This window comes from Crinia signifera, chromosome 19 (assembly GCF_055691185.1).
Source record: "Crinia signifera chromosome 19, ASM5569118v1, whole genome shotgun sequence".
Classification (NCBI taxonomy): Eukaryota; Metazoa; Chordata; class Amphibia; order Anura; family Myobatrachidae; genus Crinia; species Crinia signifera.
The window spans coordinates 57357755-57382223 of record NC_139226.1 but is presented as its reverse complement, the minus strand read 5'-3'; the positions used below and the strand labels follow the sequence as shown (position 1 = coordinate 57382223).

The 24469-nt window shown below is 41.7% G+C and overlaps 1 protein-coding gene across 3 annotated transcripts in view; it reads right to left on the bottom strand.

Moving 5' to 3' along the window:
- Positions 1-4786: 4786 nt before the first annotated feature.
- LMTK3 (lemur tyrosine kinase 3) overlaps positions 4787-24469 on the bottom strand; it is an 83744-nt gene continuing 64061 nt past the window's right edge. For 2 of the 3 annotated variants that reach the window (XM_083162621.1, XM_083162622.1), the window contains exons 13-16: positions 23998-24356; positions 15478-15571; positions 14150-14395; positions 4787-10728 (exon numbers count right to left, since the gene is read on the bottom strand). In XM_083162621.1, coding sequence (XP_083018747.1) covers positions 10712-10728; positions 14150-14395; positions 15478-15571; positions 23998-24356 — 716 coding nt within the window. In that variant the 3' untranslated portion in view covers positions 4787-10711. The remainder of the gene's footprint in view (positions 10729-14149; positions 14396-15477; positions 15572-23997; positions 24357-24469) is intronic. The other variant, XM_083162623.1, reaches the window with a different exon arrangement.

Below are 24469 nucleotides of genomic sequence, written 5' to 3'. Positions count from 1 at the left end.
AGCAAATGCCTCTGCTCAAAGGCTCCTAGAATCAAGGGCCCCTGGGCAGCTGCCCAGTACGCCTCTATGTTAGGATGGCTTTGCCCACATCCACTGTTTAAAGCCTAAATTCACTGCATTCTAAAGTGGGGGCTGGGCTAAATGTCATTGTGAGCCCGCCCCATGCTGTTGAAAACCATGATTTATAGAGTCTGTTACTTGTTACGCACCTTGAGTCCTATTGGAGAAAGAGCACTATATAAATAACGTTATTGTTGTTTTAGAGCAGGGGGCAGGGCTAAGATGACTTTGGGCCAGATTCTCTAAGCTTCAAAAGTGATAAAATGGAGAGTGATAAACAGCCAGCCAATCAGACTCCTACTTGCCACGTCACAGGCTGTGTTTGAAAAATATCAGGCAGGAGCTGATTGGCTGGCTGTTCATCACTCTCCATTTTATCACTTTTGAAGCTTAGAGAATCTGGCCCTCTATGAACAATCCTGTCATCAAACCTCCGAGCTGCCCACTTCAGTCAGGAAGTTGATGGAACCAGAAGAAAACAATAACCAAAAGTAACAAAAAGTTTCCACTTATTGTTATAGCAGCAAAATATTGTCATTAACTTTTTTTTATAAGGAACATCAAAATGTCCAGTACCAGAGTACATAACAGATAATAGCATGATACTATCACACAACAGACTGGGTAGGACAAATAATAGGGGCAAGGGTGCAGTGGTGAATAATAGGCGTTGATCCAGTACTCAGTGACCCTGTACCCTACATATGGATGATCATGAGACAAGATAGCAGAACACTGGCGACATGGATTATGCTACGGAAAACAAGAGAGAGTTTAACCCTGCCAAGAAACATTGGCTTTATTCAGGGGCACTTCCAAAAAGGAGGAGGCCCATGTGCACGCTCCGACTAGGCTGCCTCTTCTCTAAATAGCAGCACTGTAGACTCTGAACACTAAGGTCAATAGGTAACCATAGTGCTATCCCAGAGTCTACTGGGCATGCACGGGTCTTTCAGGAAAATGGTGTGACAGCCATTTTTCCCAGCGAGTTCTTACGGAACATACGCAAGAGGCTGGGAAAATGGCGGGCATGCCATGTTCCTGGTGATTTCTGCAGCGCTGCTGCTGATTCGGGAAAAAATGGGTGCAGGATGTGCAGTATGGGCCCGTTGGACCCCGGTGGCCCATGTGAACTTCACACTTCACCCCTTATAATACACCAGTGGCTTTAGAAATTGTACCCCCTGGTCTTATTTTCAAAATGTCTTGGATTTGCATGGGGGTACTATTTTGTCAATCGCAGCATATTGCTGAGTGTTTTGCACATTCCTTAGCATGGGGCCTAATTCAGAATTTATTGCTCATCTGAAAATTTGAAGAGGACTATGGCCCTTATTCAGATTGACAAGCACGCACATTCGAATGCAGCCTTGCGAGAATAACACATACTCATGCACCCGGCGTAGTCACACCTATAGTGCATGCAAATGCATTCGCTCGCAAACGCAGCAAAAGGGGAGTGGACTGGCACTGCACGCACACTAAACAAACACATTGGGGTTTTTTTGCAAGCACGACTCATTTAATTAAAAAAAAATCTAAAATTCTCAGTGACAAAACTTTTTGGCCTAGGGGTGCTGCAAAAAAATAATCTGATACTCTAGAGCAGTGGTTATCAACCTCGGTCCTCAGGTACCCCCAACAGTGCATGTTTTCCATGTGTCCAGGCAGAATCACAAGTGAAATAATTAGTTCCACCTGTGGATCTTTTTAAATGTGTTAGTGAGTAATGAGCGCACCTGTGCACCTGCTGGGTGACCTAGAAATCGTGAACTGTTGGGGGGTACTTAAGGACCTAGGTTAAAAAACACTGCTCTAGAGTGCCATGATTTTAAAAAGTTTGAGAACCCCAGGCTTAAGTAGTTGGTAGGTAGCACTCCCCTGTGTTTTTTATTCAATAGAGAATTTCTAAGAAATATTGTTTTTTAATGTCACCCCCTTCCCAGTCTTATTTATTGCATTGTTTTCTTTGTATATAATTTAGGACAAGATCTAAGCCGGGAGAAGTGGTAAAGTGGAGAGAGAAAAAGTACCAGCCAATTAGCTCCTAACTGCCATGTTGCAGGATTTGCTTGAAAAATAACAGTAGGAAGAGAGTAAAACTCTCAATTTTATCATTTTTCAAAGCATAGTACATCTGGGCCTCAGTGTTTGCTTTGCTAATAGTTACAGTGCTTCCTCCATTAGGATACACCCGTATCTGTCTCCTTATTTCTGTTATACTGTTTCTGTCTGTGTTATCAAGCCTTCAAGAGACCAGCCAATCAGCTTCTAACTGTTATCGAGCAATAGTCTATGAAATGACAATTTGATTTCTCAATGGCTTGATACATCCCATCCTAGGTAAGTTAATGATAAATGTGGGTAATATATATATATATCCTGATGAAAAAGCCGTCCAGGCTTTGAAACGTTGATTAAACTGCACTTTTTTTGCACCTGAAAAGTCAGTGGAGTGCTACCTTCTTTCCTGCATAGGAGGAACTGCTGTCTATATCCTGATGAAGAGATTAAAAACTCTCAAAACGTTGATGTAAGCAGGCGTCTGTCTCCTTTATTTTGGTAAGTCGCCGGAGTGCCGCCCTACCACCACGATATATATATATATATTCAGGTCAGCTGCTATGGAGGATATTTGGGGCGTGATTGAGCCCCTGGCGGAGCAGCGTTTACCTGCTTGTTGGGAAGCTCTGCCGAACACCCCCATCCCCTGTGAACACCTACACTAACATGAGAGGGGATGTGCACATTACATATCGCTCGCATGCGGACGCACGGGGAAGAAATCATTAGCTGGTCGCTCACCTTCGAATGATTTCTCCAGCCTTCGCTCTGAAAGGTCTATATTTACTTTTCAGATGCCCAAATTGGGAACGGGTGCTGACATCATGTGACATCAGCTGCCCACCCAGAGGATGCATGGGGACGCCTGCGTTTGCAGGGGTATGCTCAGCATTGGGCGCGCCCACCATTTTGGTGTGCACACCCATAACACGCTATGTTGTCCCCTGCCCGCGCCATTCTCGCCCACCATTGGTCGAACACCCTGGAGAGTGTGAATCTCGCCAAAGACATTTGCTCCTGGGGTTTGTACAGAAGAATATTCGCACATGTGTATACCTACACCATCGGCTGGGGGTGCAATTTCGGACCTGAGCAGGACCTTAACTCCCGGATTTACCCAGCAACTAATTATCAAGCCAGAGGTATTCAGCGGGTAATACACATGTGAGTCCCCACAGTCAGAGTAAACTTTGCAGCTCATGGAGCTATGAGGTAAAGTTTGCGTAAAAAAACTACAAAATCACGTTGCATGCTGGGAAAAACGATTGATTCTGCAGTGTATGCACAATCAGGGGGCCCCAGCACTGGAATCATGACCTTGGCAATTGAATTGAATAGCCTTTCTCCACATTCTACTGGTACCCACGGCTAATTGTATATCCCCCTGAGTCAGGTGGCCATATGGTTTCACATATTGCTTGAAAACGCCTCCAGGATGTTTTCTTCTGACGGATTAACCAAAAAGCACCTTTACTGAGTAGCAATTACTGAGAGCTGGCCTGAATTATGACCCCTCCTACCAGTAGCAGTGTTGTCTTACCTGAGAGAGGTCCCACAGCTACTTATAGACAGGTAGATTAGTAGAAATGTATATCACATTATTACCGGAGCAGTGGCAGAACTTGTGGGTATAAGCCCAGGTGCAAAAATATCATTTGGGCCCCCCTCCTCTACCCCAACCCAAATTCACAATATGCAACACAGCAGTGGGTGACAGGGGGAGGCAGAGCGTGACAGGGAAAAACTGGATGAAAGGAAGAGGGTGACAGGGGCAGCAATAGGGCCCATTAGTCCTCAGGGGCCCTTCTGCACTACACCAATGGTAGATCAGCCTCTGTACCGGAGTTTACAATAAAGAACAATAAATTTGCAGAGATAACCCAACAGTGAATCAGTATAAGATCTTATTTTAATGTTATTTTTCTCCTTTTTGGCAAACATTATTTTGGCGAACAAACACCATTTTAAATGAAAAAGTTTGTTTTAAATTTGCACTTAAGAACAGCAAATGTATCTATTTACAGACAAAAATTGTCAAAATACATCACATTTTAACCATGTAAAAATAATGTGAGTTTCTGAGAGATAATACTGCAGTCTTTATGGTTTCTTACATATATATATTTATACTCTTTTCAACCCATTTTATACATAATGGAAGGAGCAGTAATTCTTTATTTCCAAGAACTCTCCTGTCCAAGATCTTATGGCCTCCGTACAGGATTGCATCATCGTTCATTGAGAAAGTAACAGTGAAAAAAGTCATTCTGTTTCTTTAGCATCTGTTAAAATCATACTATTATACATGGGAAACCTTCATAATGCAATATCCATAAAAATAGATTTGATTGGTGAATAGTGAAGTCTCCGCCCATCACATTTTACCATAGATCGGTTATAATATACCTTCATTGAAGATGGTACAGTAAATCTGCCACAAGTCACCTTAGATTCACATTGCATCAGTGCTATTTTTCAGCAGGCTCCAGCAGGAACTGAGGCCCTTATTCTAGTTCACTCTTTCTGACAAAATATTTCTTATATGGACAAAACCATGTGCACTGCAGGTGAGGCAGGTGTAAAACCCCACCAAATCTAATTATCTCTGCACAAGTAACACCTGCCTCACCTGCAGTGCACATGGTTTTGTCCATCTAAGAAATATTTTGTCAGAAAGAGTGAACTAGAATAAGGGCCTCAGTTCCTGCTGGAGCCTGCTGAAAAATAGCCCTGCATTTCATGAATAAAAGGTGATTTGTCCTCAACCTATAATATTTAATAGGACAACAAGTAACTAATACAGTACATAGACGCAGTAAGGGATACTTAGGAAAATTAGTACACAAGAAAAATTAGAACAATACTGTCATTTTTTTTCAATATAACTTAGTGTTGCTATAGGTAACAGCTCATTCATCTTGTGCAGTAGTTTTCTCAAATGATCTTAGATATATTTTACATACTTAACAAAAATCCAAATTTCCAGCAGTCAAAAGGGGTTTGACGTCACCAAATCGGATGTGATACTGTCAGATCAGGGTGGGCCAGAACATGCCATAATTCTGTTCAGATTTTACAATTGTAAATGTTTGGAAGTATATAGTTATACATAAACGTACTGTATAAGAAACAAGAAAGGCATCAAGCGTAAAACATTTCAGTTTTAGCTTCTTTAATGCAAGAAACAATATCCTAAAGTGCGTTTCTTGTTTGTAGTAACATGCACTGCAGCTTCACGCGTTTCACCTGAGCGGATGAGCTTAATGCATTTCTCCAAAATTAGTAAAGATCTATTTTCATTTTATCAACATTTTCAGGTAATAACCTTGTACATTTTTAACTCAGTAACAAAGCAGTTTGACTTTTATCACTATATTTTAAAGAAGCAGTACTAGATTTTTGTCCATGTCTTTTATTTTTTAAAGTAACTGAATCGGGTTATTAAACAGTTATTATATTGTAGAAAGTATATATACAGAGGGCCAGATGCACCAAGCTTCAAAAGTGTTAAAATGAAGATTGGTAAACAGCCAATCAGCTCCTGCCTGATATTTTTCAAACACAGTCTGTGACATAGCAGGTAGGAGCTGATTGGCTGGCTGTTTATCACTCTCCAATTTATCACTATTGAAGCTTAGTGCATCTAGCCCAAAGACTGTACACTTACGGCGTTGTGTTTCAATCATATCACTGAATATCTAAAGCCGGTACTTAAAAGTCTAAAAACCAACATGTAGCAGAAAGAGGAACTTGTACTGTTCAGTTATGGTATATATCACTCCTGAGGATATTACAATTTACAATAAATTATAGTGCTTTTAAGTCAGTAATGCATTTGATTTTAGTGTGTTCCTTACCCTCGGTAGGATAATTAATCAATAGCTACTAACTGACAAAATACACGATTTATACGTTTTTTTTTTTTTTACTGACTGGGTCTATTTACCCCCAGTTCACAAGTGGTTTTCACTACCTCAATTTACATATGATCAGGTTTAACTTGTATTATATGTATGTGGTAAATATGTGCTTGAAACAAATTAAAGACCTTCAGTTGCATTAGTACAAGTCAAAATATTTACACTCGCTGTAATTGACATTAATTATTCTTCAGCCCCATTTGCTGATGGCCACTTAAGGGCATGCAAGAATGATACTATTGGTGATAGGCCTTAGTTCATTGTTATATGTTACTGTACATAGTTTTAAGCAGTGGCGCCCAGAGGTGTGGCTGCACGCAGTTTAAAACAGGAGAGCTGAACCAACTGTCATTCCAAACTAACTCCTTGGCAGTTGGTGTTTCTCCCTTATTTGAACTGTGCTGATGCTTATAATCTTTTATTTTGGCATTTCAATGCTTGTTTTTAACCATTACTAAACCCCCAAAATCAGAAAAAGATGGCAGGTAGCATTGTATCGTATACACAGAGTAAAGGAATTACACTGTTGTCCAAACATGAAACATAGCAACACTTCCAGGAACATATATTCAGTGACAAATATTTTAAACCTTTCCCAATAAATTATTGTCAATGGGCAAATATGACATGTATCAATTTATCATCCAAAAACATTCATGATAAATTATAGAAAGTGCATGGAGGCTAAATTGCTTATATGTGGCTAGTAATGCACTGCCAGAACTGCATATATAAAAAGTATGTGACAAGAGTGTCAAGGGGCAGCCCCCATCTCCCATACCCCCTGAGTGACAGAAACAGGGGTTGGGATGCTTAGTTATTTCTATCGGCAGGACCATGCCCCCATCCCAAAAAGCCACGCCCCTTTGAACACTTATCAAACTTGGGTATCTTAGGCACTGTTTAACTATGCTATTTATTTAGTCTAACTTGAACATACCTGAGCAAACCCATACCAGACGTTTAGATTTTCATGGGATATGTCTGAATTCCGGCATCTAAATCGGGTGTTTTCTGTCCTAAATTGGGTGTGGTTTGGGCAGTTTAAGGTGTTATTTATCAGTACTAAACTGTGTCAGGAGTCACTGGATTATGCAAGTACAGTATGTTTGTATTTTGGAAAATAATACTTAATGGCAGTAAAGGTCGGAAAGTCGACACAAGCATTATGTCGGCAATGCGAAGGTTGAGAGTCAAAAGGTCGACATGGGTTTTTCCCATTTGTTTGAGCCGACTTGTGCTGACAGGCGATATGTCATAACCTACCATGGGAGAATAGAACAGTGTGCCAAGCATAGCCAGGCACCATGCCTAAAACATTGCAAGTGCAGCGAGCCATGAGGGGGGCGCAGTACACTGATACGGAGTGCGTGTCGATTTACGTCGATATTGACAAAAAGATGTGAAAAACTCATGTCAAAACTTTTTGACTGTCAACATTCCCATTCTCGACCTAATGCTTGTGTTGACATTCCGACCCCGTCGACCTTACCCATGTCAACCTATTCCATGCGTCGACCTAAGCCCTGTCAACCTTACGTATATCGACCTTCATAGTGACGGGGCTTCAATTTTTGCAGATGGATAAAACCATGCTGCAGTGCAGGTGGGGCAGATGTAACATGTGCAGAGAGAGTTAGATTTGGTGGGAGTTATTTTTTTTTCTGTGCGGGGTAAATACTGTCGGCTTTTTTCTTACACTGCAATTTAGATGTCATTTTGAACACACCTCACCCAAATCTAACTTTCTCTGCACATGTTACTTCTGCCCCACCTGCAGTGCAGCATGGTTTTCTCCCTCTGCAAAAATGTATTTAATTATGCTCCATGTCAGATGGGGATACTAAAAACTGTTATGACCTAGCTCATTAAAGAAGTATTTTTAGCTCCTGAACAGAGACATAACAAGTTCCAATCTACTACACAGCTAGTTCATAGGCAAGTGATTCTTTTTACACTCTGCATAATATACTTCAAAATTAATGGAATTCAAGGTCTACATCTGAAGAAATGAATAGTTTGATGTTGTTTTTATTCTTTAAAGGGCATATTATTATGCTCGCTCTAGTACTGCTTCTTTAATGAGGAGCGGAAACTTACGGCTGAACAACAATTACCTTTCTTGCGCTCACAGTTATTTATTAAAAAAACAAACATGGATGTTCATGAAAAAAAATTAAGACTGACAAACAAACACACATTCATGAAGCCTGGATTCCGGTGAAGCATTTTTTAAAAGCCTCAGAAGTTTTGTGGTAGTCAAGATGAGGAAATGCTGGGAATTTGCTAGGCCACACACAGGACCCGGACAACTTTGGCGCTGGCTGGCAAGTTATGAGAAATGGAGAAGAGCATTCAGCGTCAATTTTATAAGAAGCCAAAATCCCAGTAATGTCACTTTGCATCCTTCAAAGAGTAAAATCCAGCGTATAGGGAGTGAAATTACAAAATATCCCAACACCGGTGAATCTCCCCAAAATGTAGCAAGAGTGTTCCACGTGTCTCATTAATAGTGAATTTGCCGCTTTCATGAGGGAAAAAATTGTCACTATCCATTCGCCAGCGCGAGTCACATGGTATATGTAAACTTGAGGCTTTTTTTCAACACTTGATCCACAGCGTGTCTGCAATTAATGTCTTTTTGTAGTTAGATCACATAAGCTTGCATTATGTTGATAAGAAGAATCCTCACTAACCACTGTAATCAGTGATCCTATTGCCGCAATCTATTAGTACATAGTCATTTCTCGGATTCAGCGCCATGCTACACCCATTGGTATTTGAAGTACAAATCGTTTCACAGTAAAAGTAGAATTGCAATCATTCTATTCATTTAGTGGGTATAGTCTTGCTAGCAGTAGCGTAAAAAAACAAACAAAAAAAAAAACAAAGAAAATTTAAAAAAATCAATTGCTGAGAGTAAGTTCACTGTACCATTCCTATTTATAATAGTTCTATATAATTGAGGACAAAACTCACTTATGTCATTGCTTTAACCAATAAGGGAATTTGGTGAATTTGGCACTAGGAGTAAACCAGGTTATCAGCAGCAGCAGGTTTACTTTCTGCATTTATGCGGCAGAAAAACAAAATTAAAAACTTTGAACATCTGAGGAAAAAAGGGGGTGTGGCTCATAACAACCAAAGAGTTTTCAACTGACTGTTACCACAAATTTGAAAATGAAAGTCAACATCTGATTGGTTTACCTTTGCACTTATTTTCAAATATATCCACCAAAGTGTCTAAATGTAAAACTCCATCTCAAAAGGTAATATTCATATAAATTGATATGTCATAATTTCGGACTAATCCCTTCCTCGTTGCTTAATTAGCCATATGAAATAATACACATATAGTTCATATGTTCACAGTTGGAAGTATATCAAAGGGTAGATGTTATAAGCTCTGTGCAGACTGTAAATTAGTTATTTCCATGTCTTTTCGTCTCACCTAGACTATAAAAAAGTGTCTATAAATACATCTTCCGCATATACAGTTTAGAAAAACTCTTCCCCCACTGCATCTGTTCTCCGAAAATGCGTCATTCACCAGTGCTGTCAGTCGTTAAAGTTCTCCAGAAAAAACACCTATGGAATATTTCTATCACATGTTTCTCAGCCTGACCCCAAGCTGGTGGCAAATATCTAAATTACCCACTTTCTAAGCAAAAGGCAGATTTCAAGGTATGCTTCAGTTAAAAAAAGAGCTGTAGTTTGATCATAAATATATCACATTAACCCTACAGCATTAACTGAGTGGTCCAATGGGATGTATTGGTATGGGCTGGGATTTTTCTTGGACCTATGAGAATAAGGCAGATATCAAAACATGTTTACGGTTTCTTTTCCCATTTGTTACTGTATTTATAGCCTCAGCACCCCTAAGAAGAGCACCTTGGCATGGCGGAACTACTGTAGTTGAACTACAGATATACATAACGACATATTGTATGAGGACAAAGGAAAATGAACTCATGAGCACCGTGAAGGGGTTTGACCTGTAATAGAATAAGCAAATGGGCAGTGTCATTATGGCCAGTACCTCATTGGGACAACAATGCCGTCTTAGCTGTGTACTACCCATGGCCTTTCCATTATGAAACTTGTTTCATCTTGTGGCACTGATTATTTTTAGAGAACAAGGTTTAATAATTAAAAAAAAAAAAGATTAAAAAAATCAATAAAAATAAACCTAAAATAGACGTTATATATTTTTCAGACAACTGAGCCTGTAAACACTGCAGTCCGATTTACCTGGGCACACAAGACACTAGTGTAAGACCATTTGCTGGGACTGGACATCAAATAAAATGGAGTCAGTCAGTTTGGCACATTTGTTGTTTTTTCAATATGAAGAAATAGTTTTGTATTATGAACAAGTTAAGGGCTGATTATCCAAAATATCTGATGAAAAGTTCCGGTGTTGGCTTAGTTATAAAGACTGTAGGACTAGTTACAGTTTCAGTGGTGACACAGGCTATGGTGCTGTTGTAGGCCTGAGTCTCGGTGACCCAAAACAAATCTGCTTTTTAAAGAACATAATATCTGTACTGTAGCATAAAGTTGGACAAGCAGAGCAGCGAACTTAGGGTAAATCGAAAAGTATTGTGTGGCTTCATTGAGTTCCACGTCACCGCTGCATCTCTTCAGTGGCGAGGTAAACCTCTTCAGTTTTCAATAGCGCCTGTTGCAAAAGATAATAGCATCATATTTTATGTTACTAAGCAACCATAATGATAAAAAGAACAAAAAGGGGGCCAAGTGGGTGAAAAAAAGGGCACAAAGTCTATCTTAGAGTTGGAAGCATTTGAAATCTGGGGGTTTATCACCTAAGATGGGAGTTCTATTGAAGATGAGATGTTGCTATGGGCAACAGAATTGACTACTTATTTATTTAGCACCAGTAGAAGATAATAAGTAGAATTAGATTGGTTGCCCATAGCAACATCCCATCTTCAGTAGAACTCCCATTTTAGTAAATAAACCCCCGAATGTGCACAGTAAATAAATAAATAACTGAAGTGCTCTAGATTGGGAGCCACATGGGACTGTGGCTGAAAATATTATGCCTTGCCTATTATGAGTAGAAGGCGTGTTGTGATCAGCAATGTGTCGGTTTGGCCATTACAATAAGGATATGTACCAGTGGCATAACGTCTTAATCCCCCCCCCATGCCAAAAATGTTGGCAGCGCCCCCCCCCCCAAGTAAAATTAACCTGCTTTCCCAAGTATAGTTAACCACCCCAACCCTGCCTTAGCCCTCCACATGCCGCATCTGCCGCCAGTCTTGTCTGCGGTCCTGGCTCTCCTCGAACTCCCGCTAATGAAAATTGACCCTCACAAAATGGCTGCCCCTAATAGCACACCGTTTTTAAGGATGCTAGAGGAGGCCGCCACCTCCTTTAGCATCCTTAAAAACTGTCTGCTGTATGGGGGGAGCCATTTTGTGACGGTCAGTTTTCATTAGCAGCAGGAGCCAGGAGGAGAGCCGGGACTGCAGACAAGTAAATCTGCAGGTCCAGGCCACAGATGCGGCAGGTCCCGGCAGGTGGCAATGGCATAACAATAGCCCCGCAGACCCTTGGCACCCACAGTTTCTCAGCACCTCCCCGACACCGCGGGGTCTGCGGCGATATTGTTATGACACTGGTATGTACATCCCCAATACTATCAGAACAAACATCTTCCCAAATATGTAAAAGTACAAAAATTTCATAATTTTGTGTGGAAATTTTTTTTTTTAATCAAAAAACAAAATGCAAAGTGAATAAAAAGAAGAGACATCTAAATCAACTCAATATTTTGCATGACCACCCTTTGCCTTCAATACAGCATCAGTTCTACTAGGGTACATTTGCACAAAGTCAGGCATTTTGTAGGATTATAGTCAGGTGTATAATTAACCAATGAGGTGATAATAAGCATCATTTTCAACTGAACAAGAAATAGCTGTGCAGGAGGCTTAAAACTGGGTGAGGAACAGCTAAATGCTACAAAGGTGATGTTGTGGAAGAGAGTTTCATGTCACATCATACACCAAGGCAAGACTGAGCACAGCAACATGACACAAGGTAGTTATACTGCATCCACACGGACTCTCCCAAGCAAAGATTTCAAAGCAGACTGTTGTTTTAAGATGTGCTGCTCAAACCATTTTTGAAGAAGCACAAAGAAACAGTCAGCGTAGAGTACTGTAGATGGAGTGGTCGGCCAAGGAAACTTAGTGCATCAGATGAAAGACACATCATGCTTTCTTCCTTTCAAAATCGGAAGATGTCCAGCAGTGCCATTAGCTCAGAACTGGCAGAAACCAGTGGGAACCTGGTACACCCATTTACTGTTCAGAGAAGTCTGGCCAGAAGTGCACTTCATGGAAGAATTGCAGCCAAAAAGCCATACTTTAATCGTGGAAACAAAGCACAAAAACATAGAAACTGGGGTGCAAGTGAGGAGAGCCACATGCGGCTCGCGAGCCGTGGGTTGGCCACCCTTGGTTTAGACAGTTTTTAGTCATGATTACGACAATTTGAACTAGACATTTTTTCCGTCAGGATCAGTTTTTGTACATCAAAATCTTGATGGATTTGTATTTTCAGACCTCTACTGGTCCCGGTTCTGGTATCAGTTCTGGTACCGGTCCTGGTTCTGAATCTGGTTCTGGTACCGGTTCTAAATTAGATTCTGGTACCGGTTCTGGTGCCAATTCTGGTACCAGTTCTGGTATCAGTTCTGATATTGGTTTTGGTGCCGGTCCCGGTACTGTTACCAGTTCTGGTCCTGGCCCGGTTCTGGTCCCCCCACAGTTCCTATTACAGCTCCGCAGTTAGACATAATGGCACCAAACCATACAGAGCAGGGATTTATATAGAAACTGTCGAGGTGGGAAGGCGAGTTAGGGATGACTATTTTCCGCAACATTGGTCCAAACTCGACAGGAGGCATTACGGCAGTTTCAAACTGTGATTAGGCAGAAAACTCGATTGATGAGTTAAGAATTGACAAGCGAGCAAATCGAAACCAAGTCAACTCGACAGTTTACGACTAGGATTGAATACCCCCTTAGCCTCAATAAGTCACATAACACAAGATACCAGGGGCGAAATGTAATGCCGGACAAGTTTAGCAGCAGTGCTGGATGGTATTTAGGATTAGTATTTAGGATTAATATATTCTTGGGCATAGAAAAATTTCCAGATTAACATCGTATGGTACAAGACATGGCATGGGCCACTCGCTTTTTTCAAGATTAATGACTGATTCAGATCTAATCGCTCATCTGTATTGCAGATGACTGTAAGTGGTTGCCACCACCCAGACAGAAAGAAAAACCACTCTGTGTAAATCGACATGTTAACTCCGAAAATTTCGCAATCCGCAATCCTGTTGCACATCCAAACGCAATTCACTCATCATCGAATGACCCAATCTGTGTAAATGTGATTAAGTCTGACTCTTCCACAACTCTGCGACAGAGACAGGCTGACCGAGGCCGGTGCTAACGTCACACTACCTCCCTTAAAGAACCTGGGCATGCCTGAAATTTTCCTGACACTCCAAGAAAAAGGCAGAGACCATCCCCAAATGGCGACTTCCTGTCCGCTAAATTCAGGAAGGGATCTTGTATGATCCGCACTCATGTGCAGTCATTCATTAATTGAACGGATTGTTCGATCAGGTGTGAACCTGGTTTGATGCTTGCCCTAATGCACTTGCCAATGTTCAGTACTTTGCACATGCGCCAGACTCGTTCTGAGCGTGCACAATGGGTCCGGCAATGCACAGTAGGAAGCAGGTAGTGAATGACAATCTGATGCCAGTTTGAGGGCAGTGAGGGGAGGTGACAGCCTCTGTTTGTGAAAACAGAAAAACATAAACCTCAATAATACAATTTACCAGATACTACGGGGTACATTTACTAAAGCTTCTAAAAAATGAAAGCAGTGATGTTGCCCATAGCAACCAATCAGATTCTGTCTATAATTTCTCAATTGCATCCTAGGGAATGATAGATAGAATCTGATTATTTTACGCCTAAACGTTCCATGCTTATAATTACTGACAACAACAAAATAAGTTATAAATAAAATATCAAGTGCTCACTGACCAGCAGGTGTCGCCCCATCAGGCTCGCACAATGGGGCATGTGGCTCCACAGCAGGGGAAACTGTGAATCTTGTGAATCTCAATGAGTCCATCAGGTTTCCTTCAACCCGTTTCCCTTGAAGAGTGGCAGGCGCTGGTGTGGTAGAACTTATTGGAGACTTGAGGGCTGCACCCTCAGCTGCCATAGGAATGAATGAGGAGTTCTGGGGCATCAATGGAAAGTCATCATCCCACTCAAAACTTCCACCTGTACAAGAGCAAAACCAAGTTAAAACCAAATCTAACGGGCATATAGTTTCACTAAAATAAAAAGAGGTGTCTTTACATTATCACAGGGGAGCCTTGCGATAACAACACTATCTGGAAATGTAGATAATCAGGGTTCCCTTGAGGTTCACTTATTTGTACTCTGCTCTGACAGGCATAAGTTAAAACAAAGTCTAACAGGCATATTGTTTCACTGAAATAAAAAGAGGTGTCTTTACATTATCGCAGGGGAGCCTTGCAATAACAACACTATCTGGGAATGATAATAGGCAGGGTTCCCTTCAGGTTCCCTTACTTCTACTCTTCTCTGACAGGCAGAGCAGAGCTGGGAGCTGGCCCCTGCAATCAGCTTTATGGTCTAAATAGACTACCAGGTGATCATTGCAAAAAAAAAAAAGGTAAAAAAGCAAAACAGATTAAAAAACCTCACTTATATGCACCCAGGAGTAGGGTGATCGGTGAGCTCCTCCATGCTCCGGTCAGCATGTGACATCAGTCAGCTGTGCTGAAAACTGGCAATCACGAAGCTGCAAATTCGCAGGTTGGGCAACTTTCAATAGACCAAGCATTTGTACGGCCTGTAGCACGCATGCACAAGGCCATCCTGCGATAAAAGCCTTCAACTTTTTTATCGCTGACTGTACGCAAGGTGATTGACAGAAAGCTGGTGTTTGTGGGTGGTAACTGGACGTTTTCCAGGGAAAACGTAGGCATGTCCAGGTGTTTCAGGAGTAGGCATGTGATGTCAGCTCCAGACCTGAACAACCTCTGTCTATTGCAGCCACTGAGTAATTCCTGGGTGACGCACAGACTGTACACAGTGGAAAAATCATTAGATGGTAAGCGATTTGCAGGCTTGCAAGGGGCGGGATTTCACTCTTGCGGGATTACATAGTACCTGATCGCAGGGCTCCAAAATTTCGCAACCCAACTATCAGGTCATGAATTAGACCCCAAGACAATGAATGTGTAGATTTGTACTGTAATGCACAGTTAACACTTTACTAATAAATTATAGATGTTAATAGTGTACTAGAAATTGACATAAAAAAGCTGCCTTACTGAATCCATCAGAAGATGCGAAAGGATCCAAGCTTGACTCTAAGGAAGGGTTCTCCGGTGTATTTTGGTTACTCAGTTCATTTGTCGGCGTCTCCTGGAACAAACAACAATAAAATAATAGTAGGATGTAACAGCCAAGGTCACAGCCGCTGGAACTGAACAAGTCTGTAGGAGATCAAGAGAAAATCATGAAGTCATTAAACGTAGCTACAAACATTTGTGATTCATTTCCAGAGGAACGGGGAGTGCATATCAGTATATTTTACAGTTGAACCTCATTGAACTTCAATTCTCGGTATGACATATTTACTGAACTTATGTGCACTTCTATTTAATTTCCAATGTTCTTCAGTAAATATTAACCTGGAAGGGTATACAATCCAATATATAAATATAATAAATAAATAAATATATATATATATATATATATATATATATATATATATACGGATGTAGTTATGCTTTAACATTATGTTTATTCATTTAATCCATTTTGCATTTTGAAGCAGTAATGCAATGAATTGTGGGCTCGGATGCAGTGGGCAACATCGTCTTTAGACAGCAGTACGGACTATGGACTTCTCATTTCCCCACTGATGGGAACCCAAAGAGATCTTTCCTAGTTTGCTAGAACCCTTTTTGCCACGTGCTTTACTTGACGTGTTTTACTTGACGTTATGCATCCTGCCCACTGTAACTTATCTGGGCAAAGAGACAAAAAAGGCAGAGTTCTGATAAAAGCAAGTCCACCATATATCATTATGCGTCATCTGCCACTTTATGCAATAATGACAAGGGATGACCTAGACATTGTGGCTATCACAGAGACATGGTGTAATGAGAACCATGGCTGGGACATCGCTATACCAGGATACAATTTATTTAGGAAGGACAGAATGGGAAAAATCGGAGGAGGGGTAGCAATGTATGTAAAGAAAAACATAAATGCTACTTTAATACAAAACATTGAAGAAAAAACTGAGGCCCTTTGGGTGACCATAGAAATGGGGGAGAAGGACATTATTCGTACTGGGGTCATCTATAGGCCACCAGGCCAGGGGCAGGATTTGGACAGGAGCCTATTGCTTGATGTCACTAAAAAGGAGAAGTCATAATCATGGGAGACTTTAATCTACCTGATGTGAATTGGGAGGAGTTTTGCAAGATCATATACAAGTGGCAAATTTCTAAATTCTCTACAGGGAGCATTTTTTCAAGCAATTGGTGAGGGAGCCTACTCGCAAAGACTCAATATTAGATTTAATACTCACAAATGGTGACAGGATATCAGACATATATGTGGGTGAGAACCTGGGATCCAGTGATCATCAAGCAGTATGGTTTAGTATCAAGGCAGGGTCCAACTCCAGTCACACAAAAACTAAGGTGTTGGATTTTAGGAAGGCTGACTTTGCAAAAATGGGGAGATGTTTAAGCGACTCATTAGCAGATTGGAGGAACTTGAAAGGAGTGCAGGAGAGGTGGAAAAAATTTAAAAGTGCAATAATAAAGGCAACAGACCTTTGTATTAAAAGGGTTAAGAAAAGTACCAGGAAAAGGAAGCCATTGTGGTTTACTAAAGAGGTATCAACTAGTGTAAAAGCAAAAAAGATGGCCTTTAGGACATACAAGCAGACTCAAAATAATAACGACAAAGAAGTGTATCTTGCCAGAAGCAAAGAGGCTAAGAAAGTGATCAGGCGTGCCAAGGCACAAGCTGAGGAGAAAATGGCTCAGTCAGTAGATAAAGGAAACAAAACTTTGTTAAGTATATAAGTGAAAGGAGAAAATCAAATGGAGGAATAATAGTAAGTAAGTAAGTAAGTAAGTTTTATTTATATAGCGCGCTTTCTCCAACAGGACTCAAGGCGCTTTACAGACATTAAAAATAATGCACATACTGTAATACAATGGGTTGTCAAAACGGGCAACAATGGCAGTACAGATATACATCACACATACAGATATGCACTAGATGCATTCTAATGAGGGACATGGACAACATATTTACTGAGCTGTACAGCACCCAGGCAGCCATTCGTCGGCGCCACATAGTGATTGCACCAGCCAGAAGGGTAGACAGGTAAGACAGTACAGATATAGGACACATACAGATATATACTAGATGTACTCTATTGAGCGACACGGACACGGGAACGTATATTTACTGAGCTATGCAGCACCCAGGCAGCCAATCAGCGGCGCCACATGGTGATTGCACCAGCCAGATAGGTAGCCAGTAACAGTACTGATATATATATACTAGATGTATCCTGATGGGGAACATGGACATGGGGAACATGTATTTACTGAGCTATGCAGCACCCAGGCAGCCATTCAGCGGCGCCACATGGTGATTGCACCAGCCAGATGGGTAGACAGGTAAACAAGTAAAACAGTACAGATATAGGACACGTACAGATATATGCTAGATGTATCGTGATGGGGGACACGGACATGGAGCACACAGTGTAGGCCGCTGCTGTCAGGCTATGCACAGCAGAGGCGCAACACACGGTGCGGGATAACAGGAATAAAATTTAAGATAATACTACAGTGGCATACAAGGCAGTATTAAGACAGTGGTAAGGTCAATAAAATTATATTTCACATGTTTCAGGGAGCAGCAGATGATCTTTGTAGCAATAATGGAGCAAGGTGGTCCAGACGCGCGAGTGGATGATATAGTCAGAAGGGTATACAGAGCAAGCAGGTAGATGAATGCGGTCCTTAGCAGAAGAGTTAGCTGACAGGATAGTCTCCATTGTTCGTCTGATGTTTCCCTTCTGTTTTAACTCCTGTATAACTCCAGCTTCGATATAACTATTGTAATATCACTTTGAACTGATCACTTAGAATCTGATCAGCCTTGGCTGTATCAGCCTAGCACTCACTATAAGTAGGGCTGCTATCAGGTGTCCACACAAAAATCACCCCACCCCCACTAGCCTCCCTCCAACAACAAAAGGTCACCAATTAAGTAAGCAAATGGTGAGAGGGCAGTCTATACAATACAGAATCAGTGATTTCCTGCCTTAATTCAAAGTTTAAAATAAGAAGGGGAAATATGCTGTAGTCAATTACCAATAAATTTCAAAGCTGGGATATACAAATTCAAAGCAATAGGGTTTGTTGGGTGTTGTAGTCAATTACCAATAAATTTCAAAGCTGGGATATACAAATTCAAAGCAATAGGGTTTGTTGGGTGTTGTAGTCAATTACCAATAAATTTCAAAGCTGGGATATACAAATTCAAAGCAATAGGGTTTGTTGGGTGTTGTAGTCAATTACCAATAAATTTCAAAGCTGGGATATACAAATTCAAAGCAATAGGGTTTGTTGGGTGTTGTAGTCAATTACCAATAAATTTCAAAGCTGGGATATACAAATTCAAAGCAATAGGGTTTGTTGGGTGTTGTAGTCAATTACCAATAAATTTCAAAGCTGGGATATACAAATTCAAAGCAATAGGGTTTGTTGGGTGTTGTAGTCAATTACCAATAAATTTCAAAGCTGGGATATACAAATTCAAAGCAATAGGGTTTGTTGGGTGTTGTAGTCAATTACCTGTGGATGATAAGAATTGAAGAGTCATATCAGAGTCCCTTCCAGGTATGAGTATAAGTAGTATTAACTCCTGTATAACTCCAGCTTCGATATAACTATTGTAATATCACTTTGAACTGATCACTTAGAATCTGATCGAATAAGACTGCGGACAGACACTGAGAATTTGGTGGAGGGAGACAAGGCAATTGCAGATCATCTAAATAATTACTTTTGCTCCGTATTCACTTTAGAAGTAGAAGGGAAGGGACCACAGTTAAGTTGCAAGGACATTCATAAAAATAAGGTAGATGGAGGTACATTTACTAGGGAGAAAGTCCTAACAGAACTTTCAAGACTGAAAGTGGATAAATCAATGGGGCCAGACGGAGTGCATCCAAGGATACTAAAAGAACTAAAAGATGTGTTGGTAGCGCCATTAACAGATACAGGTGCAGTTCCAGAGGACTGGAGAAGAGCAAATGCACAAAAGCGGAAGCAAAGAAGAAGCAAGTAACTACAGACCAGTGAGCTTTACATCAGTAGTAGGGAAATTAATGGAAACACGGTACTTATGTAGTATCTGGACGCCCGATAAAAAAATCGGGTCAATCGCATCGATCGTATGCGAAGCGATGGACCCGATTTTTTCATCGGATTCAATGTTAAAATGGAGTCCATTTTAACATAGGATTCTATGGGAAAATGGGCCCATTTCATTTCCCCACTATCCAAGTGGGCATGGAGTTGGATATAAACCTGTGGCGAGCGTAGCGAGCCACCAAGCCCGAAGCGTGGCGAGCGAAGCGAGCCCCGCGAGGGGACGCAGATTTCTTAAACAGTATCCTGCGTTCTCTCGCCACACTTCGGGCTCGGTGGCTCGGTGGACTCCATTTTAACATTGAATCCGTTAAAAAAATCGGGTCCATCGCATCGCATACGATCGATGCAATGCGATGCGATGGACCCGACTTTTTTATCGGGCGTCCAGATACTACATAAGTACCGGAAACACTATTAAAAGAAAGAATAGTGGAATATCTTAAATTAAACAACTTACAGGATCCAAAACAGCTTGGTTTTACTGCAGGGAGATCATGCCAAACAAGTCTCATTGACTTTTTTGACTCCGTGACCAAAATACTAGATGAAGGGGGGGCTGTAGATGTGGCATATCTAGACTTTAGTAAGGCATTTGACACTGTCCCACAGCGCAGGCTACTAAATAAACTTGAAAGTGTGGGATTGGATTATAAAACAATTTAATGGATAAGAACCTGGTTGCAGGATAGGAAACAGACAGTTGTAGTAAATGGAGTGCATTCTATGGAGGGACATGTTACCAGGGATCTGTACTTGGACCAGTGCTGTTTAATATCTTTGTTAGTGACATTGCAAATGGTATTGAAGGGAAAGTATGCCTTTTGGTACTTGTGTACAATCACGGCTCCCACGATGTCCATCGTATAGGAAAAAAATCGCATTGCATGCGATTTTTAACAGAAAGGCATCCAAATGCATTGAAATTAGTATCACACATGTTCAATGGCCCCCAAATGTCATTTTTGAGGCTGTACCACCCCCACTATCAACGCGAACCTGAAGCGTGGCGAGCACAGCGAGCCCGCGAGGGGCGGCGGTACGCGTCCTACGACCTTTTCATATCCCCACTATCCACGTCGGCGTGGAGTTGAGAATAGAAAGTGTGGCGAGCGCAGCGAGCCACCGAGCCCGAAGCGTGGCGAGCGCAGCGAGCCCCGCAAGGGGACGCGGGTGAAGGTATCCGTGTCCCCTCGCGGGGCACGCTGCCCTCGCCACGCTTCGGGCTCGGTGGCTCGCTGCGCTCGCCACACTTTCTATTCTCAACTCCACGCCGACGTGGATAGTGGGGGTATGAAAAGGTCGTAGGACGCGTACCGCCGCCCCTTGCGGGCTCGCTGCGCTCGCCACGCTTCGGGTTCGCGTTGATAGTGGGGGTGGTACAGCCTCAAAAATGACATTTGGGGACCATTGAACATGTTTGATACTAATTTCAATGCATTTGGATGCATTTCTGTTAAAAATTGCATGCGATCGCATGCTATTTTTCAAAAAAAAAAAAAGCTAAAAAAAATGCAAAAATCGCATGCCATCGCATGCCACTACTTTTGGCATGCGATGGCATGCGATGGGAGCCGTGAAAGTACACAAGTGCCTGCCTTTTTGCATATGACACAAAGATATGCAACAGAGTAGACACACCAGGAGGGGTAAATCAAATGACTGATGATCTAAGTAAACTTGAGAATTGGTCAAGAGCATGGCAACTACAGTTTAATGATAAAAAATGCAAAATTATGCACTTGGGACTCAAAAACCCAAAGGCTCAATATAGTATCAAGGGTACTATAATGGAAACTACTGAGGAGGAAAGAGATCTAGGAGTCATTATTTCAAGTGACTTAAACGCAGGAAAGCAATGTAGCAGAGCAATGAGGAAGGCTAGTCAGATGCTTGGTTGCATAGGGAGAGGAATCAGTAGCAGAAAAAAAGACGTAATAATGCCACTTTATAGGTCATTGGTACAGCCTCATCTGGAATACTGTGTCCAGTTCTGGAGACCGTGGGCAGTATTCAATGTGAATATTCACGGCGTGCAGCGAATCCTGTTTAGGATTCGCTGCACACTCACCACTGCCCGCCGTGTTCCGGAGCCTCGCCGCCCCCCTATTCAACGTCGCAGGGGGCTCGCTGCCCCTGAGGACAGTGGCAGGCAGGGAGATGGAAGTCTCTCTGCCTGCCCCAGAACGTATGTGGGGGGGAGGTGGGCTCCCCGGGAGCCAGGCAGCACAGGCTGCCCCCCGGGAGAGCCAGCAGGGGACCAGGTATTCACTGCACCCGATCGTGCATATGTAATGATCGGGTGCAGTGAATATATGAATATGTAATGAGCGGCTCTCGGCTCCCGGCCCCCTGCTGGCTGCTCTGTGTAAAAAATATATATATTTTTTTTTAAATTAAATATATATTCGTGTTCTATAAGCGCATGAATAAAAATAGCATGCCCCTTCACAGAATAAAATTCCTGGTTTTTTTCACACCAAATGTAAAACAACAACAACTTTATTTTAAAAGTTCACTTTCCACTTCACCATGAAAAGATGGCGATTTGCTACACGGAGACACACGGCGAAAATCACTTAAAAAGACGGCGAGAAGTGCACATTGAATAGGGTGATTCGCATTCTGACCCAAAAAATCACCTTCCAATGCGAAAATAGCACAAATTTGCCGTGAAACAGGGCGAATTATCCTCATTGAATACTGCCCAGTATCTTCAGAAGGATATAAATACATTGGAGAGTGTACAAAGAAGGGCAACTAAAATGGTGCATGGCCTACATCACAAAACTTACCTGGATAGACTAAAAGCTCTTAACATGTATAGTTTGGAGCAGAGAAGGGAAAGGGGGGACATGATAGAATTCTTCAAATATATCAAGGGTTTTAACATAGTACAGGAGGGAAATTTTCTTCTAAGGAAAAGAAGTAATAGAACACGAGGACATGCACTGAAACTGGAGGGAGATAGGTTCAGGGGAAATGTTAGAAAGAATTACTTTACAGAAAGGGTAGCGGATAAGTGCAATAGCCTCCAATCAGAGGTGGTAGAGGCTAAGACAGTAGAACAATTTAAACATGCTTGGGATAGGCATATGAATATCCTTACAAATATAAAAATAAGAATTAAAAAGGGTTGAGATTACCTGAAGGGTAAAAAAAAGGGGCAGACTAGATGGGCCAAATGGTTCTGATCTGCCGTCAAATTCTATGTTTCAAATTCTACCTTATCCTTTGCAAAAGCATTGCTAGCCTAGTGTGGCTGGTATACTAAGAGCAATTTTATATGCAGATACTAAGCTAATAAGATGTAAAATTCAGGAAAAAGTATAAATCGCTACCAATGGCAAAGTGTCTAAGGTGCACTAAGCTTCTTGCAGCCATGTCTGTGGTGCACAATTGCTAGGTGAATGAGGACACAATCTGTATTAGCACCATACTGCATAAGAATCTTCTTTTGTCCAACTATGATGTGCAAACTATAGGCCAGAGACAGTAATGGTGAACCGCAGTACTAAAGCAGGCATTTTAGTCAAATTTAAACATGAGATGCACACAGATGTGTTTCCGCTTTGTGCCATACATAATAGATAGGACTATGGGCATGATTCAGAGGCTGCGATCTTTAAAGATGGACATAGCCATCTTACTGTACTGCAGGTGGGGCAGATGTAACATGTGCAGAGAGAGTTTTGGGCGCGGTGTGTTCAAACTGAAATCTAAATTGCAGTGTAAGGATAAAGCAGACGATATTTACCTTGCACAGAAACAAAATAACTCACCCAAATCTAACTCTCTTTGCATATATAACATCTGCCCCACCTGCTGTGCAGCATGGTTTTGTCCATCAGCAAAAATGTGGTGGGGACCCCGGGTGACCGCCGACAAGCCGGCGGGGACCCGGGGGAAGCCGTCGGAAGGGGACGCGCGCGCATCTTGTGCGCACGCGTCCCCTTTCGCAAATACAGATGGCGGGTGGCGGGGGATGCTGGATGGTGTCGCCATCACCATCCCCTGCAAAGAAGAGCCCGGCTCCATCTGTACATCTACAGATTGATTGTCAGATCTGGCTGGTTGGGACAAAAACCTGGTAATATCTGAATGACAGTTTGGCAGTTTTCCAGCATTTCAAAGCAAATGGTCAACTGTCATTTGCTCTCATCCATTTCCCGTTTTTGTTTCAACCAGCCAGATCGGACAATACATCTGTAGATGTAGTATGGCCAGCTTTAGTACATCTGGCCCATTGTAATGTTCTGTGGCACAAAGGTAGGAGCAGACCGGTATAGACAGAAAGTGGACATTATAGCGGTATATTCAATGGCTATTGTGCTACATTGTCCAAGTATCGGTGGATCCCTGTTTCTCTTTTACCTGGTCAAAAAGGTAAACGGTGACATCATCAAAAAAAGACACCATCTTCCTCTTACGATCAAGGTCATCGTCCACCTCATCAGCTGATTTTGGTGATTTCAGCAGACTACGGAGATTACGTGCATCATCCGTCTCTGTGACAACAATTGGGACACCGACTACTTCTCCATCAGATTCTGAGCCTGTTCTCTGGGTCTCTTGGAGTCCAAACCCATCATCTTCCTCATCCTCGTCTTCCTTGTTGTAATGTGAATCTCTCTTTTCTTCGTCACTGTCCCAAAAAGACTTTCGCCCAGTGGAGCTATGGAAAGCTTGAAGGTTTAGTGGTGGAAGCGATAGGGAGAGTCTGGCCACTTTTGCTGTTATTTAATAGGAAACAATGTGAAAATTGTAATTAAAATACCTGTTAAAAAATAATCATGCAAGTACAGCAAACATCATAAAATACAATCTATACATAAAGAAAAGGCTA